An 18,182-nucleotide genomic window follows, 5' to 3' on the forward strand; every position below is an offset into this window, starting at 1 on the left:
TGTGCCTAAACATTGAAACCTCCCACAAGTAACACCATTTTGGAATTTAGACCCCCTAAGGAACTTATCTAGATGTGTGGTGTGCACTTTAACCCACCAAGTGCTTCACAGAAGTTTATAATGCAGAGCCGTCAAAATAAAAAAATCATATTTTTTCACAAATATGATTTTTCGCCCCCATTTTGTTTATTTTCCCAAGGGTAAGAGAAGAAATTGGACTCCAAAAGCTGTTGTGCCATTTGTTCTGAGTACGCAGATATCCCATATGTGAGGGTAAACCACTGTTTGGGCGCATGGCAGAGCTCGAAAGGGAAGGAGCGCCATTTGACTTTTCAATGCAAAATTGACTGGAATTGAGATGGGATGCCATGTTGCGTTTGGAGAGCCCCTGATGTGCCTAAACATTGAAACCCCCCACAAGTAACATCATTTTGGAATTTAGACCCCCTAAGGAACTTATCTAGATGTGTGGTGTGCACTTTAGCCCACCAAGTGCTTCACAGAAGTTTATAATGCAGAGCCGTCAAAATAAAAAATCATATTTTTTCACAAATATGATTTTTCGCCCCCATTTTGTTTATTTTCCCAAGGGTAAGAGAAGAAATTGGACTCCAAAAGCTGTTGTGCCATTTGTTCTGAGTACGCAGATATCGCATATGTGAGGGTAAACCACTGTTTGGGCGCATGGCAGAGCTCGAAAGGGAAGGAGCGCCATTTGACTTTTCAATGCAAAATTGACTAGAATTGAGATGGGACGCCATGTTTCGTTTGGAGAGCCCCTGATGTGCCTAAACATTGAAACCCCCCACAAGTGACACCATTTTGGAAAGTAGACCCCCTAAGAAACTTAACTAGATGTGTGGTGAGCACTTTGACCCACCAAGTGCTTCACAAAAGTGTATAATACAGAGCCGTCAAAATAAAAAAACATATTTTTTAACAAATATGATCTTTTCGCCCCCAATTTTTTATTTTCCCAAGGGTAAGAGAAGAAATTGGACCCCAAACTTTGTTGTGCCACTTGTTCTGAGTACGCCCATACCCCATATGTGAGGGTAAACCACTGTTTGGCCGCATGGCAGAGCTCGGAAGGGAAGGAACACCATTTGACTTTTCAATGCAAAATTTACTGGAATTGAGATGGGACGCCATGTCACGTTTGGAGAGCCCCTGATGTGCCTAAACATTGAAACCCCCCACGAGTGACACCATTTTGGAAAGTAGACCCCCTAAGGAATTTATCTAGATGTATTGTGAGAACTTTGAACCACCAAGTGTTTCACTACAGTTTATAACGCAGAGCCGTGAAAATAAAAAATCATTTTTTTCCACAAAAATTATTTTTTAGTCCCTTTTTGTATTTTTCCAAGGGTAACAGGAGAAATTGGACCCCAAAAGTTGTTGTCCAATTTGTCCTGAGTACGCTGATACCCCATATGTGGGGGGAACCACCGTTTGGGCACATGGCAGAGCTCGGAAGGGAAGGAGCGCCATTTGGAATGCAGACTTAGATGGATTGGTCTGCAGGCGTCACGTTGCATTTGCAGAGCCCCTGATGCACCTAAACAGTAGAAAATGCCCCACAAGTGACACCATATTGAAAACTAGACCCCCCAAGGAACTTATCTAGATGTGTTGTGAGAACTTTGAACCCCCAAATGTTTCACTACAGTTTATAACGCAGAGTCGTGAAAATAAAAATTATTTTTTTTTCCCACAAAAATGTTTTTTTAGCCCCCCAAATTTTATTTTCCCAAATTGGACCCCGATAGTTGTTGTCCAATTTGTCCTGAGTATGCTGATACTCCATATGTTGGGGTAACCCCTGTTTTGGCGCACAGGAGAGCTCGGAAGGGAAGGAGCACTGTTTTACTTTTTCAGCACAGAATTGGCTGGAATTGAGATCGGACGCCATGTTGCGTTTGGAGAGCCCTGATGTGCCTAAACAGTGGAAACCCCCAATTCTAACTGAATCCCTATCCCAAACACACCCCTAACCCTAATCCCAACCATAACCCTAACCACACCCCTAACCCTGACACACCCCTAACCCTAATCCCAACCGTAAATCTAATCCAAACCCTAACCCTAACTTTAGCCCCAACCCTAACTTTAGCCCCAATCCTAACTGTAGCCCTAACCTTAACTTTAGCCCCAGCCCTAAACCTAACTTTAGCCCCAGCCCTAACCCTAACTTTAGCCCCAGCCCTAACTTTAGCCCCAACCCTAACTGTAGCCCTAACCCTAACTGTAGCCCTAACCCTAGCCGCAACCACTAACCCCAACCCTAACCCCAACCCTAGCCCTAAACCGAACCCTAGCCCTAACCCTAGCCTTAACCCTAACCCTAGCCTTAATGGGAAAATGGAAATAAATACAATTTTTACATTTTTTTTATGTTTCCCTAACTAAGGGGGTGATGAAGGGGGGTTTGATTTACTTTTATAGTGTTTTTTTAGCGGACTTTTATGATTGGCAGCCGTCACACACTACATTACGCTTTTTATTGCAAAAAATATTTTTTGCGTTACCACATTTTGAGACCTATAATTTTTCCATATTTTGGTCCACATAGTCATCTGAGGTCTTGTTTTTTGCGGGATGAGTTGACGTTTTTATTGGTACCATTTTTGGGCATGTGACATTTTTTGATCGCTTTTTATTTCGATTTTTGTGAGGCAGAATGACCAAAAACCAGCTATGACCAAAAACCAGCTATTCATGAATTTCTTTTGGGGGGGCGTTTATACCTTTCCACATTTGGTAAAATGGATAAAGCAGTTTTATTCTTCGGGTCAGTACGATTACAGTGATACCTCATTTACATAATTTTTTTATGTTTTGGCGCTTTTATACGATAAAAACTATTTTAGAAAAAAAATAATTGTTTTTGCATCGCTTTATTCTGAGGACTATAACTTTTTTATTTTTTTGCTGATGATGCTGTATGGCAGTTCGTTTTTTGCGGGACAAGATGACGTTTTCAGCGGTACCATGGTTATTTATGTCCGTCTTTTTGATCGCTTGTTATTCCACTTTTTGTTCGGCGGTTTTACGGTGTTCACTCAAGGGGTTAACTAGTGGGCCAGTTTTATAGGTCGGGTCGTTACGGACGTGGCGATATGAAATATGTGTACTTTTATTTTTTTTTTAATTTAGATAAAGAAATGTATTTATGGGAACAATATTTTTTTTTCTCTTTATTTAGGAATTTTTTTTTTTTTTTTTACACATTTAATTTTTTTTTTTTTTAGTTTGTTCCAGGGGGGACATCACTGCATAGTGACTGTTAGGTGTCGAGTTCCCGCTTCTGCACAAGGGGAATCTCGAGCCATCTCCGCTGCGGTCTCCCATTCTTATCCAGCCGCAGTGGAGTCTGCTCAGCAGAGACGTCGGTCCCAGCGTCTTGCTCAGTCTCTCTCTGTACAAAGAGTTACTGCTGCTTTTCCTGCTTCTGCCATTGAAGTCAGTGTTGGGCAGCGGCGAGCAGATGCTTTTGGGGCTAAGTCCTGCTTTTCTCTTTCTGAGCATGCCCAGGGCAAGATCTCCCATTGGAGATCGAGGGTCACATGCTCAGGTACTGCAGCACATCCCATTGGTCCTCCAGGAAGGTCCTGAAAGGGCAAAACTTGGGTAGCAGCTTCCCATTGGTCCTTTATTGGAAGGTCCTGAACGTGCTGCAACTATATAAGCTGCGCATTACCGCACGGCCATGCGCTAGTGTACATTTGTAAATGTGTGTGTGTTGTGAGTGAAAGTCGCTCTTTAAATAACCCTCCCTATTGGATGACTGTTCGCGGAAGGTGTATGTTTGCTATCTAGCGCCCGACTTAGCCATCAGCACGTAAACACACAATACAGCGTCTTATTGCTGTGACCGCCAGTGCAGCGCCTTGTGCTTTCACAGCGCTTTCCTGACCCAAGCCTGGGTGGTTAGTGGCGTTCGCCAGTGCGGCACTGCGTGCATTCTCGTGCTTCTATTGCTGTCACTCTGACACCTCAGTAGCGGTGTCGAGCGCATGAGGTCTATGTACTCAAATCCTGTGTCTTGGGATTGAGTTCTGAGACTCGTTGCTTGCGCTCTTGGTGCGGTACCACGGCCCTGTGACGTAACAGGGTTTGCTTCCTTCACACAGGGTGAGGTTAGCCCATGTGTGTATTCACTTTGTACCGCCATATAGTCCGTCATTACTTGGCAGCAGGTTCCATCTCTGCACGGTGGACCCCGGGCTGCGAACGCACCATACTCTATCTGTCTTATTATTTGGTGCGTTCCGCTAGCCCTAACATTACACTAGCGCCAGGGTCTGGCTAGTAATGACGGACAAACAGCAATCCTTGCGGTATATCCAGCAGCTGGAGGGTAGGTTGGTGGCTCTCGAGAGCTCAACATCAGCTGTGGATGTTACCGCAGTTGCTGTACAGGCTGCTAGCGTGGCTGCAGCAACCTTGTCCATTGCCACCCCTGTTCCGACATTATCTCGCCTCCCGCTGCCAGAAAAATTTTCTGGTGATAGCAAATTTTGTAGGGGATTCGTGAGTCAGTGCTCTATTCACCTCGAGCTCCTGGCTGCACGTTTTCCCACAGAGCGGGCTAAGGTGGGATTTATAGTGTCTCTCTTGTCGGACAGGGCGTTGGAATGGGCTACGCCGCTGTGGGAGCGTGGCGATCATGTGGTGCAGAGTGCTCCGCTGTTCCTGAGAACTCTGAAACAGGTCTTTTTAGGACCTCAAGTCACCCATGATACTGCGCTCCAACTGCTGGCATTAATTCAGGGTGAGTCCTTGGTCAGTCATTTTGCCGTCCAATTCCGCACTTTAGCTTCTGAGCTGGACTGGTCTGATAAAGCCCTTATCCCCATATTTTGGAGGGGCCTGGCTGATCACGTTAAGGACGCTCTGGCCACTAGGGAGATTCCTGCCACACTGGAGGAGTTAATAACTGTCTCCACTCGAATTGACCTCCGTTTTAACGAGCGGAGGTTAGAGCGAGCCCAGTGTAGGCAGAGGTTTCGGCTGGCTCCTACCTTCGCCAAACCTCTGGAATCTCCGGTCCTGGTTCCTGAGTCACATGAGGCCATGGAAGTGTCACAAGCGGGATCTAAGTCCCGGACCGCTTGTGCACTCAAGGTCTGTCATGTTTGCCAGCAGTCAGGACATCTAGCCACCAGATGTCCTCAGCGGTCGAGGAAACGTCAGCGTCTAGTGGTAGTAGGTGGAGGTATACTAGACACGGCGACGTTTGCCTCTAAATTGTCCTTTAAGGGGACAATTATTATAGGCTCATTCTCCCACTCGGTAGAGCTCTGCGTGGATTCTGGGGCGGAGGGCAATTTTATGTCTTCTGCCTTCGCCCAACGTCACGCAATACCCCTGGTTATGCTAGCTCAACCAGTAACGGTACGAGTGGTGAATGGGTCGACACTGCCCTCACAGATAACACACCAGACCATCCCTTTTACTCTGTCCATGTCGCCATCTCATCAGGAGATTACAGTTAGGTCCATAAATATTTGGACAGAGACAACATTTTTCTAATTTTGGTTATAGACATTACCACAATGAATTTTAAACAAAACAATTCAGATGCAGTTGAAGTTCAGGCTTTCAGCTTTCATTTGAGGGTATCCACATTAAAATTGGATGAAGGGTTTAGGAGTTTCAGCTCCTTAACATGTGCCGCCCTGTTTTTAAAGGGACCAAAAGTAATTGGACAATTGACTCCAAGGCTATTTCATGGACAGGTGTGGGCAATCCCTTCGTTATGTCATTCTCAATTAAGCAGATAAAAGGCCTGGAGTTGATTTGCGGTGTGGTGCTTGCATTTGGAAGGTTTTGCTGTGAAGTAAACATGCGGTCAAAGGAGCTCTCCATGCAGGTGAAACAAGCCATCCTTAAACTGCGAAAACAGAAAAAAACCATCCGAGAAATTGCTACAATATTAGGAGTGGCAAAATCTACACTTTGGTACATCCTGAGAAAGAAAGAAAAAGCACTGGTGAACTCATCAATGCAAAAAGACCTGGGCGCCCACGGAAGACAACAGTGGTGGATAATCACAGAATAATCTCCATGGTGAAGAGAACCCCTTCACAAAAGCCAACCAAGTGAACAACACTCTCCAGGAGGTAGGCGTATCAATATCCAAATCTACCAAAAGAGAAGACTACATGAAAGTAAATACAGAGGGTTCACTGCACGGTGCAAGCCACTCATAAGCATCAAGAATAAAAAGGCTAGACTGGACTTTACTAAAAAACATCTAAAAAAGCCAGCACAGTTCTGGAAGAACATTCTTTGGACAGATGAAACCAAGATCAACCTCTACCAGAATGATGGAAAGAAAAAAGTGTAGCGAAGGCGTGGTACAGCTCATGATCCAAAGCATACCACATCATCTGTAAAACACGGCGGAGGCAGTGTGATGGCTTGGGCATGCATGGCTGCCAGTGGCACTGGGTCACTAGTGTTTATTGATGATGTGACACAGGTCAGAAGCAGCCGATTGAATTCTGAGGTATTCAGAGCCATACTGTGTGCTCAGATCCAGCCAAAAGCAGCAAAACTGATTGGTCGTCGTTTCATACTACAGATGGACAATGACCCAAAACATAAAGCCAAACCAACCCAGGAGTTTATTAAAGCAAATAAGTGGAATATTCTTGAATGGCCAAGTCAGTCACCTGATCGCAACCGAATTGAGCATGCATTTCACTTGTTAAAGACTAAACTTCAGACAGAAAGGCCACAAACAAACAGCAACCGAAAACCACCGCAGTGAAGGCCTGGCAGAGCATCAAAAAGGAGAAAACACAGCTTCTGGTGATGTACATGAGTTCAAGACTTCAGGCAGTCATTGCCAACAAAGGGTTTTCAACCAAGTACTAAAAACGAACATTTTATTTAAAATTATTGAATCTGTCCAATTACTTTTGGTCCCTTTAAAAACAGGGTGGCACATGTTAAGGAGCTGAAACTCCTAAACCCATCATCCAATTTTAATGTGGATACCCTCAAATGAAAGCTGAAAGTCTGAACTTCAACTGCATCTGAATTGTTTTGTTTAAAATTCTTTGTGGTAATGTCTATAACCAAAATTAGAAAAATGTTGTCTCTGTCCAAATATATATGGACCTAACTGTATATCTCTGCTCGTCATTCCTGAGGGAATTGATGAGGTCCTGTTGGGAATACTTTGGCTACGGTACCACTCTCCTCATATCGAGTGCTCCTCAGGCAGAATTCTGGGATGGGGCGAATCTTGTGGGGGTAGGTGTCAGAGGGAGTGCGTTCAGGTTGCTACTACAGAGGTACCCGCAGATCTATCCTCTCACCCCAAGCAGTATTGGTCTTATGCGGACGTGTTCTCCAAAAAGGCGGCGGAGATCCTTCCGCCCCATCGCCCCTATGACTGTCCTATTGATCTCTTGCCTGGTGCTGAGCCTCCCCAGGGTCGAGTCTATCCGTTATCTCTCCCGGAGACGGAGGCAATGTCACAGTACATCCAGGAAAATCTGGCAAGAGGATTCATTAGGAAGTCAGTGTCACCTGCTGGGGCAGGGTTCTTCTTCGTGCAGAAGAAGAATGGGGAATTGCGTCCATGCATAGACTACAGGGGTCTTAACGCCATCACCGTTAAGAATAAGTATCCTTTGCCCTTGATATCTGAGCTCTTCGATAGGCTTCGGGGAGCAAGGGTATTTACTAAATTAGATCTGCGGGGTGCTTACAACCTGATTCGCATCCGTGAGGGGGACGAATGGAAGACGACTTTTAACACCAGGGATGGGCACTATGAATATCTGGTGATGCCCTTCGGGCTCTGTAATGCCCCAGCCATTTTCCAAGACTTTGTGAACGACATCTTCCGGGATATGCTTTCCACCTCGGTCGTAGTCTATCTGGATGATATTCTCATCTACTCTCCAGATATTGACTCCCACCGGAGAGATGTTTGCAAAGTCTTCGACCTCCTACGGGCACAATCTCTCTATGCCAAGTTGGAGAAGTGTATGTTCGAGCAGGAGTCCTTACCTTTCCTAGGCTACATCATCTCTGCCCAGGGATTGGCTATGGATCCTGCCAAACTACAGGCTGTGATGGACTGGCAGGAACCCCATTCTCTTAAAGCGGTGCAGCGCTTTATGGGGTTCATTAATTATTATCGCCAGTTCATTCCGCACTTCTCAACTTTGGTAGCTCTCTTGGTTGCCCTCACCAAGAAGGGGGCAAATCCCAAATTGTGGTCTGAGGAGGTCTCCAAGGCCTTTAACTCCATAAAGTCACACTTCGCTAGCGCTCCCATCCTACATCGCCCCGATGTTGATAAGCCATTTATCATGGAGGTGGATGCCTCTTCTGTTGGTGCTGGAGCAGTCCTCTTCCAAAAGGATGCTCAAGGTCGGAAGCATCCTTGCTTCTTCTTTTCTAAGACCTTCTCACCAGCAGAGAGGAATTATTCCATCGGGGACAGGGAGTTGCTAGCCATGAAGTTGGCTTTCTCGGAGTGGAGACATCTCTTGGAGGGAGCACGTTTTCCCTTCCAAGTCTTCACAGACCATAAAAATTTAGTGTACCTGCAGACAGCCCAGCGGTTGAATTCTAGCCAGGCCAGATGGTCCTTATTCTTCTCCCGGTTTCATTTCACCCTCCATTTTCTTTCTGGGGAGAAGAACATTCGGGCCGTAGCTCTCTCTCGCTCCGTTGTGTCATCTGCGGAGGAGGAAGAGGAGCCTCGGCTTATTGTCCCCACCGAGAGCTTGAGAACTGTGGCCCCGGTTTCGCTAGAGTCTGTGCCTCCGGGCAAGACTTTTGTACCATCCAGTTTGCGACCGGAGGTTCTCTCTTGGGCACACTCGTCCAGGGTGGGTGGACATTTTGGTTCCAAAAGGACATCTGAGTTACTGGCGAGGACATACTGGTGGCCGCATATAGCTCGTGATGTCGCAGAATATGTTCGGGCGTGTGCCTCTTGCGCCAAGAACAAGTCCCCTCGGCAACGGCCAGCTGGTTTGCTTTACCCTCTGCCGGTGGCGGACAGGCCCTGGGAGATGGTCGGGATGGACTTTGTGGTGGGCTTACCAAAGTCTCGTAACTGTACCATTATCTGGGTGGTCACCGACCATTTTTCCAAAATGGTGCATTTGGTGCCTCTTCCACGGCTACCTTCTGCACGGGCGTTGGCTGTCTTGTTCATCAAACATATCTTTCGCCTACACGGTATGCCAGACAAAATTGTTAGTGACCGGGGTCCCCAGTTTGCGTCTCGATTCTGGAGAGAGCTTTGTCGTCTACTCAGTATTGAGTTGAATCTCTCTTCGGCATATCATCCCGAGACGAATGGGTTGGTAGAGAGGGCCAACCAGACCTTGGTCACATATTTACGACATTTTTTCTGCCAGGCAGGATGACTGGGCATCCTTGCTACCGTGGGCAGAGTTTGCGCTTAACAACGCCGTAGCCGACTCCACCGGTCAGACTCCATTCCTCCTAAATTACGGCCAGCATCCGCGTGTCCCTGTGCCCATGCCTGTGTCTTCTGCTGACTCCAGGGTGGCAGACTGGGCTGTGGAGGCACGGGACATTTGGGACCGCACTCAGGATGCCATTCGGGCCTCCAAGGAGAGAATGAGGTCCTCCGCCGATGCTCATCGGCGTCCCGCTCCGACCTTTGCTCCTGGCGACTTAGTGTGGCTCTCCGCCCGTAACATCAGGCTGCGTGTTGAGTCCACTAAGTTTGCACCTCGCTACTTGGGTCCCTTCAAGGTCCTTGAACAGGTTAACCCTGTGGTCTACCGTCTGGCCCTTCCTCCACGCTTGGGTATCACCGACACCTTTCATGTGTCCCTTTTGAAACCCGTATACATGTCCCGGTTTTCCGAGTCATCTGCCGGGACATCGGGTTCGTCTACGGACGATTACGAGGTGAACGCTATTTTGGGGTGCAAGGTGGTACGTGGCAAAAAGTTCTATCTGGTGGATTGGAAGGGTTATGGCCCAGAGGACAGGTCCTGGGAGCCTGCTGAAAACATTCGGGCCCCACAGCTCATTGCTGCCTTCGAGCGTAGCGAGGCCCAAGGAGGGGGGGGGGGGTCCTAGGAGGGGGGGTAATGTTAGGTGTCGAGTTCCCGCTTCTGCACAAGGGGAATCTCGAGCCATCTCCGCTGCGGTCTCCCATACTTATCCAGCCGCAGTGGAGTCTGCTCAGCAGAGACGTCGGTCCCAGCGTCTTGCTCAGTCTCACTCTGTACAAAGAGTTACTGCTGCTTTTCCTGCTTCTGCCATTGAAGTCAGTGTTGGGCAGCGGCGAGCAGATGCTTTTGGGGCTAAGTCCTGCTTTTCTCTTTCTGAGCATGCCCAGGGCAAGATCTCCCATTGGAGATCGAGGGTCACATGCTCAGGTACTGCAGCACATCCCATTGGTCCTCCAGGAAGGTCCTGAAAGGGCAAAACTTGGGTAGCAGCTTCCCATTGGTCCTTTATTGGAAGGTCCTGAACGTGCTGCAACTATATAAGCTGCGCATGACCGCACGGCCATGCGCTAGTGTACATTTGTAAATGTGTGTGTGTGTGTTGTGAGTGAAAGTCGCTCTTTAAATAACCCTCCCTATTGGATGACTGTTCGCGGAAGGTGTATGTTTGCTATCTAGCGCCCGACTTAGCCATCAGCACGTAAACACACAATACAGCGTCTTATTGCTGTGACCGCCAGTGCGGCGCCTTGTGCTTTCACAGCGCTTTCCTGACCCAAGCCTGGGTGGTTAGTGGCGTTCGCCAGTGCGGCACTGCATGCACTCTCGTGCTTCTATTGCTGTCACTCTGACACCTCAGTAGCAGTGTCAAGCGCATGAGGTCTATGTACTCAAATCCTGTGTCTTGGGATTGAGTTCGGAGACTCGTTGCTTGTGCTCTTGGTGCGGTACCACGGCCCTGTGACGTAACAGGGTTCGCTTCCTTCACACAGGGTGAGGTTAGCCCATGTGTGTATTCACTTTGTACCGCCATATAGTCCGTCATTACTTGGCAGCAGGTTCCATCTCTGCACGGTGGACCCCGGGCTGCGAACGCACCATACTCTATCTGTCTTATTATTTGGTGCGTTCCGCTAGCCCTAACAGTGACAGATCGCTGATCTGACACTTTGCAGAGCACTGTGTCATATCAGCGATCTGACGTGCACTGCTACTGGCTCTGAGCAGGCACTTGGTAAGCCACCTCCCTGCAGGACCCGGAAGTAGCCCCGCGGACATTTTGGATCCTGCAGGGAGAAGACGCTCAGTACAAGGTGAGCACATCGTCTCAGGGAAGCACGCAGGGAGCCCCCTCCCTGCACGATGCTTCCCTGTACCGCAGGAACACTGCCATCATGTTTGATCGCAGTGTGCCGGGGGTTAATGTGCCAGGAGCGGTCCGTGACCGCTCCTGGCACATAGTGCCGGATGTCAGCTGCGATAGTCAGCTGACACCCGGCCGCGCTCACCCGGGATCGCATATGACGTACTATCCCGTCACTGGGAATTAAGTCCCAGGTCACCGTGACGGGATAGTACGTCATATAGGATTAAGGGGTTAAATGACAGTGGTCAGAATTGAAAAAAATGGCCTGGTCTGGAAGTTGAAAACAGACTTCAGGGTGAAGGGGTTAATTAAACTGATAGGACTTGATTTGTAAAGGCACACACCGGTCTATATAAAACCTCACAGCTCACAGTGCATGTCAGACCAAATGAGAATCATGAGGTCAGGGAAACTGGTCAAGGAGCTCAGAGACAAAATTGTGGCAAGGCACAGGTCTGGCCAAGGTTACAAAATAATTTCTGCAGTACTCAAGGTTCCAAAAAGCACAGTGGCACCCATAATCCTTAAATGGAAGACGTTTGGGACCACCAGAGGTCTTCCTAGACCTGGCCGTCCAGCCAAACTCAGCAACCGTGGGAGAAGACCCTTGGTGAGAGATATAAAGGAGAACCCCAAGATCACTGTGGCTAACCTACAGAGATGCAGTAGGGAGATGGGAGAAATTTCCACAAAGTCAACTATCACTGCAGACCCCCACCAGTCAGGCCTTTATGGTAGAGTGGCCTGACGGAAGCCTCTCCTCAGTGCAAGACATATGAAAGCCCGCATAGAGTTTGCTAAAAACACATGAAGGACTTCCAGACTATGAGAAATAAGATTCTCTGGTCTGATGAGATGAACATAGACCTTCTTGGGAATAATTCTAAGCGGTATGTGTGGAGAAAACCAGGCACGGCTCATCACCTGCCCAATACAATCCCAACAGTGAAACATGGTGGTGATCATGCTATGGGGTGTTTTTCAGCTGCGGGGACAGGACGACTGGTTGTCATTGAAGGAAACATGAATGCGGTCAAGTACAGAGATATCCTGCATGAAAACCTCTTCCAGAGTGCTCTGGACCTCAGACTTGGCCGAAGGTTCACCTTCCAGCAAGACAATGACCCTAAGCACACAGCTAAAATAACAAAGGAGTGACTTCAGAACTGTGACCATTCTTGACTGGCCCAGCCAGAGCCCTGACCTAAACCCAATTGAGCATCTCTGGAGAGACCTCAAAATGGCTGTCCACCAACGTTCACCGTCCAACTGACGGAACTGGAGAGGATCTGCAAGGAAGAATGGCAGAGGATACCCAAATCCAGGTGTGAAAAACTTGTATCATTCCCAAGAAGACTTACTAGCTCAAAAGGGTGCTACTACTCAATACTGAGCAAAGGGTCTGAATACTTATGACCCTGTGATTTCAGTTTTTCTTTTTTAATAAATTTGCAAAAATTACTACATTTCTGTTTTTTTCAGTCAAGATGGGATGCAGAGTGTATATTAATGAAAAAATTAACTTTTTTGAATTTACCAAATGGCTGCCATGAAACAAACAGTTAAATTTTTAAAGGGGCATGAATACTTTCCGTACCCACTGTATATTTCCCAGACGGACTAATATATCAGTAGAGGTCTATGAGAGGGTGTAAGACCAAACTGTGTATGTATACGTGCGTCTCTCTTCGGATAATACAGTTGGAAATGTAGATCACTTAATATTATCTTCCCAAATGGGATAAGAAATCCTAATAAAAAAAACAAAAAAGCAAAGTTTGATGAAACCACTACTCAAATGGATAAAAACACCAGTTTTTATGAATATTTCATAACTATTGAGCATCTTATAAATCTGAGAATCTGAGGCTATGACCAGAATGTCATTCAGGGAAAAATATCATTTTTGTGTTACACAGTAGTATGAGATCGCCCTCTAGTGGCCAGTTAAACAAAATAGACACGCTAACAAAATCCTTAGTAAGGAAATATCACATAAACTTATAGTCCAGTACCCCAGACGTATGTTTCCCTCTATGGCTTCTTCAGAAAGGGTATGCATAAGCTTATCATGCTAAGCTTAGAATTGCTGTCATGATTTTGTAACACTCACATTTATTATGGTATAATATTCATATTTTCTGCAGTATATCTCTTTTATGTGCATTTAAATTATGCCATTTTTTTACGCAATTTTACCTGATCACGACAATACTCTCCGGGAACAAATTTTCCTGCCAATATGCAGTACAAGTCCAACCACAAAGTTAGTTTTTTCTACCTTTGTATCTACTTGCATCTCCTCTTGCACTTCTATGCATCCCTTTTCAGAGCTGAAAGGGGGAGGGCTATTTATATTTGGTAAAACTACATTTCTCAGCAGCACACTACCTATCCTCAGTGCTGCAGGCCCCACCCTCTGCTCTGTGTGCTTAGTGGTTCATGGGGATCTTCAGAGCATGATCTGCGCTGCATGTATAGCTGAGCTCAGCATAGAATAGCAGAAATGTGCTAGATGCAAATGCATATGTTATCAGTGGCACCTTCAGCATAGCATAGCTGACCCGTACTACAACTTGGCTGTCAGGTTTTATTACACCAGTTTGTTAGGTGCATTTGAGGATGCTTAACTGACAGCAAAACTATTGGAGGATGGATCCAGTGGCAAAGGGTAACAAAAGAACTGGGGGATGTTATCATGGGGATGGGGGGGTGGGGTGATGGCTACAAATCAATGATTTAAGGATAGGTTGTATTGGCACACCATATTAATTCTGTCTGTACACAAAACTGAGAACACATTATGATTTTATTAATAATTTAAATTTGTTCTTCTAGCCACAACAATACCATACCGTAGATGATAACTGCAGTTTGGGTACACTGCAGGACTCAGAAAGGAGGGGGAAGGATTTGGCTTTGGGAATGCAGATTTTTCCAGACTCTCTAAGATACTAGTAATGTGGAAGCCCAATATTTTTCGACTGACATATCTGAGTGGAGGCTTGTTTTCTGTGTGATGAATTGGAAGTTTTTGTACCATTTTGGGGTAAATAATTTTTCTCTCTCTTTATGCAGTGAACAGGGCAGATTTCCACCTCAGTCTGCTAAAACTGCGATTCAGAAGGAACCCCTACAGGAACTATTCACTGAGGCAGATGGAGTCACTTTGGACTCCATCTGGCCTTTGCCATAGCGGTAGTCAGAACACCGTGGAAACAGAGGCCAGATGGAGTGTAAAGTGACATCTTCCTCATTACAAAGAATGGTTCCAGAGATGTATATGGTAACCCTGATGTAAGTGTTCAGCGTAGAGCACAGGATAAACGTGAGCTTAACCTTTTTCCAATTCTTGAGAAGCAGAATGAACAAATAAACAGCAGTTTAGGAACGGTTTATTTTCTTACACTGGTCACAGTGTAGTCCCCATGCATGTGTTGTGCTTATCACACTGCGGTGATACATGCAGCTGCAGAGCCGGACAGCTGATTATCAGGAGAGCTCCATGTATCCGGGTTCCCGATGCAGCTATTCAGTAAGAGCTGTACCTATTTGGATAAGCACTTATCTGAAGCTATTCGATCAACCCTTGTACTTATGTTGGGCAAAGCTCCTGCACCTAAACCATCACCATGATGTACTGATTCGTCCATTTGGGGAAACACCGTCCTAAAAAGGATGTACCAATATGTCAAATGTCAGGAAGTTAATAAAACATGGTGGAAGGGTCACAAAAAGTTGTACCTGTTTTTTTAGTCTCTGACACTGCAAGGTTCACTACAACAAAAACAGTAAATAAAGCAATTAGTAATTGAACCTTTGCGCATTATGTTTCCTGAAAGAGGGGCAATTTCTAGATTTCTAGTAAGATTTTGTTTTGGAAGATGTGAGTCTGTCTGGGCAAGGCCAGACAAGGAGGAGCACTGATGCACGATTTTGTGGCTGAAACCTCTGTTCTCTGGCAAATCATGCACCTAGTTGGCATTTCCCAATGTGGGCAAAATTGTTAGCTATGCTTGAGATTCATAGAGGTAAATGACATTACTTACACAAAGCAGTCTTTAAGTGATCCAAGATATCATTCTCATAGACAGCCCTTTCTTCCCAAATTGATAACACCCTGCCCAAATGATTCTGGCAGCCTTCATCTGCCTCACTATATTAAAAAAAAAGGTAAAACATGCATGATTATTCCTAAAATAAAGTAATATTTCATTGGAATTTACAAGGACATGCAGTATGTTCAGGCTGAGTTCACATTTGCCTCTGGAGCTTATGTGGCAGCCTCCATCATATCTGACAATAACAGGACAGCACAAATTACTCTTTCCACATCATAAAGTAACACATGCAAATGATGAGATAAAAAGTGCTGAAATGTCAGTGTTGTACCATCTATCTAGATGATGGTGCCATAGCAATACCTTGAAACATGTTTAAAAGCATCCACTATAACTGGCGCAAAGTCTTTTGTGAATTCAGGTCCCTTCCTCTTGCTATTCTGAATCACATCATTTGCCAGATAGAGAAAAGTCAGTTTTCTGTTGGGTTTTGCTAAAAGACATGGAAAAAATGAAACATATTAACATCTAGATGATCAAACATCAAGGACAGAAACATAGAATTCTTACATTTTCCCATCAATACCAAGTCTGATGGAGCCATGAACGATACATCAGGTTATTCTATGCTTGTAGGACAGATACAGTGGGTGTACACTTATTAGGTAGCTGCCTCTGTACACTGCTGTGGAGTTTTAACATAATAATCAACAAGTGATTGAAATGTAAACTTTCAGCTGTAAAATGAAGAAATGTACAAAAATATTGCTTTAAACATTTAGGAATTACAGCCATTTTTTTTTCAAAGTTTCAGTTTTACAAGCTCAAAAGTAAGGAGAAGCTGACTAATAACCTGGTTTATGTTCTGGTGTAGACTTTTACCTCTTTATTTAATTTCAAATTTAGGCTGAAGGTATACTTTGCCTTTTGCTTTAACACAAGTCATGTTGCAAAAGTTCGCTTCACCGCAACGCAATACTAGTCAATGGAATCACAATGAAAACCCCAAGGTACTGCGACCATGACAATCAAGTTGCAAACAATCTAAAGTAGTTGGACTTTTTGTGATCGGCTTGAGTACATTGACGTGTATTGTGCTGTGATGTACCAGTGCCACCTAGCAAACTTGTGTCCCTAGCCTAAAAGAGAGTGTCTGGAGTAAATTACTAGTGTGGAATTTGCAGGTAGCAATTCTTTGTAGCGTTCATCTATAAGCTGCAAATAAATGTCAGCGCAAGTATAAGAGGCCCTTGTTACGGTATGTGCGCACATGTCATTCAGATGCCTACATAGTTTTCCGAGGTGGAGTTGCTTTGTTCCTGCGATTGCTGCAATCAATCAGTAACCGCTGATTGGCTGCAGCACTCACATGACTTCCAGGGGCTCAAAGTTATTAAGCCCTTTACAAGCAATGTAGTTCATCTGCCCTGGTATTGGTCAGTCATCAGCTGGTTACAGCACTCCCATTATTTTCCATGCACTTTTTCTAGACATAACAAAGCAGAAATAAAGAACACAAGCTGTGAACGGAAACTTGCACTGATAAAGCCTTACACAATTAAGATGGAATAAATAATAATTTGGTCTATGGTGACCTACATCCAGGCCACTGCAAATCTAGTCTTGGTTCTTCTCACAAGCACTATGCTTTACTGTATGAATATTAATGTGCTTCAGCTTCACTGTAGGCCTCAGTCAGGCTTGCTCATTAAAAGGTGTTGTAGGTGTCCGTGGGAAGAACAGTTTAGATTTGGACTTGCTGTACTGAGGGTCTTTGACACTTTAGACTAAAATATAATCAAACCAACCCCGAGAAAATTGCCAGAGGATGACTAACAGCTGCTGGAAGTATTGCAATGAGAAGCAGCAGTCAGTGGAATTGTGCCTATGTATTGTACACACTAAGGCTGGTTTCACATTTGCGGTTGTGTCCGCAGCGTTTCGGCCGCATACATCCGCATGCATCGTGTTTTCCTATCTTTAATGTTGTGGACACAGGTACATGTGTTTGTATGCTTTTGGCAGCGTTTGACTACGCATGCGTTGTTTCGGCTTGTGCAGCTGGGTGCGGCTAACGCAACATGTTGCAATTTTGGTGGTGGCAATTTGCCGCCGCCAAATGCATGCAGAAGGAATGCGTCGAAACAATGCATTACAGTCTATGGGAACACAGGTGTACGTAAATACAAGCATTCGCTCGCATTTTCGTACGCATGTTTTTCCAGAGTGAACATGTCTAGACACTGATTAGCCATCCCCCACACAAAGATAGATAAAAAGTATGTGTGGGTACTCTACAGACCCCTTGAAGCAGACAGACTTGAAGCAGGCACTTGGAAGCAGACTGGAACCTCTCCAGGAAGAATCACAACTTTGGCTAATGCGAGTATAAAAGCGAATGTCTGTCCTTTTTTAGACCTTTAGTATGTACTAATTTCTGTCTATTTTTTCTTGCAGCATTCATGTCTTCTTCATCATCTTATGAGGAGTGCCCTGGCCCTGAATGTGCAGGACGGAAAATGGAAGTGAGTACATTCCTTACTGATTGGTAAGTATTCACTGTCACATATACGCATGTGGTAATTTTTTTTTTCTTATCAGACCAGTTTTTCCACTGCAGCGGAGGCAGACCAGGAGCAGCCAGGACACGTTTGGGTGGCAAGATGGCGTGTAAGTATACTTGACTGTTTTTTTTTCATAATTATACTATTTTTGCCTGTTTTTTATTTCTTCACTTTGCTTCTATCTTCCCATTTTTGTCTTGACTATTTTTTTCTTGACTGT

At 45.4% G+C, this 18,182-nt stretch overlaps 1 protein-coding gene across 3 annotated transcripts in view; it reads right to left on the reverse strand.

Moving 5' to 3' along the window:
* Positions 1–18,182, reverse strand: part of RPRD1A (regulation of nuclear pre-mRNA domain containing 1A) — a 127,907-nt gene that overhangs the window by 91,896 nt on the left and 17,829 nt on the right. For 2 of the 3 annotated variants that reach the window (XM_069730502.1, XM_069730504.1), the window contains exons 2-4: positions 15,762–15,891; positions 15,387–15,493; positions 15,082–15,114 (exon numbers count right to left, since the gene is read on the reverse strand). In XM_069730502.1, the coding sequence (XP_069586603.1) occupies positions 15,082–15,114; positions 15,387–15,493; positions 15,762–15,891 (270 nt within the window). The remainder of the gene's footprint in view (positions 1–15,081; positions 15,115–15,386; positions 15,494–15,761; positions 15,892–18,182) is intronic. The other variant, XM_069730503.1, reaches the window with a different exon arrangement.

This window comes from Ranitomeya imitator, chromosome 6, assembly GCF_032444005.1.
Source record: "Ranitomeya imitator isolate aRanImi1 chromosome 6, aRanImi1.pri, whole genome shotgun sequence".
Taxonomy (NCBI): domain Eukaryota; kingdom Metazoa; phylum Chordata; class Amphibia; order Anura; family Dendrobatidae; genus Ranitomeya; species Ranitomeya imitator.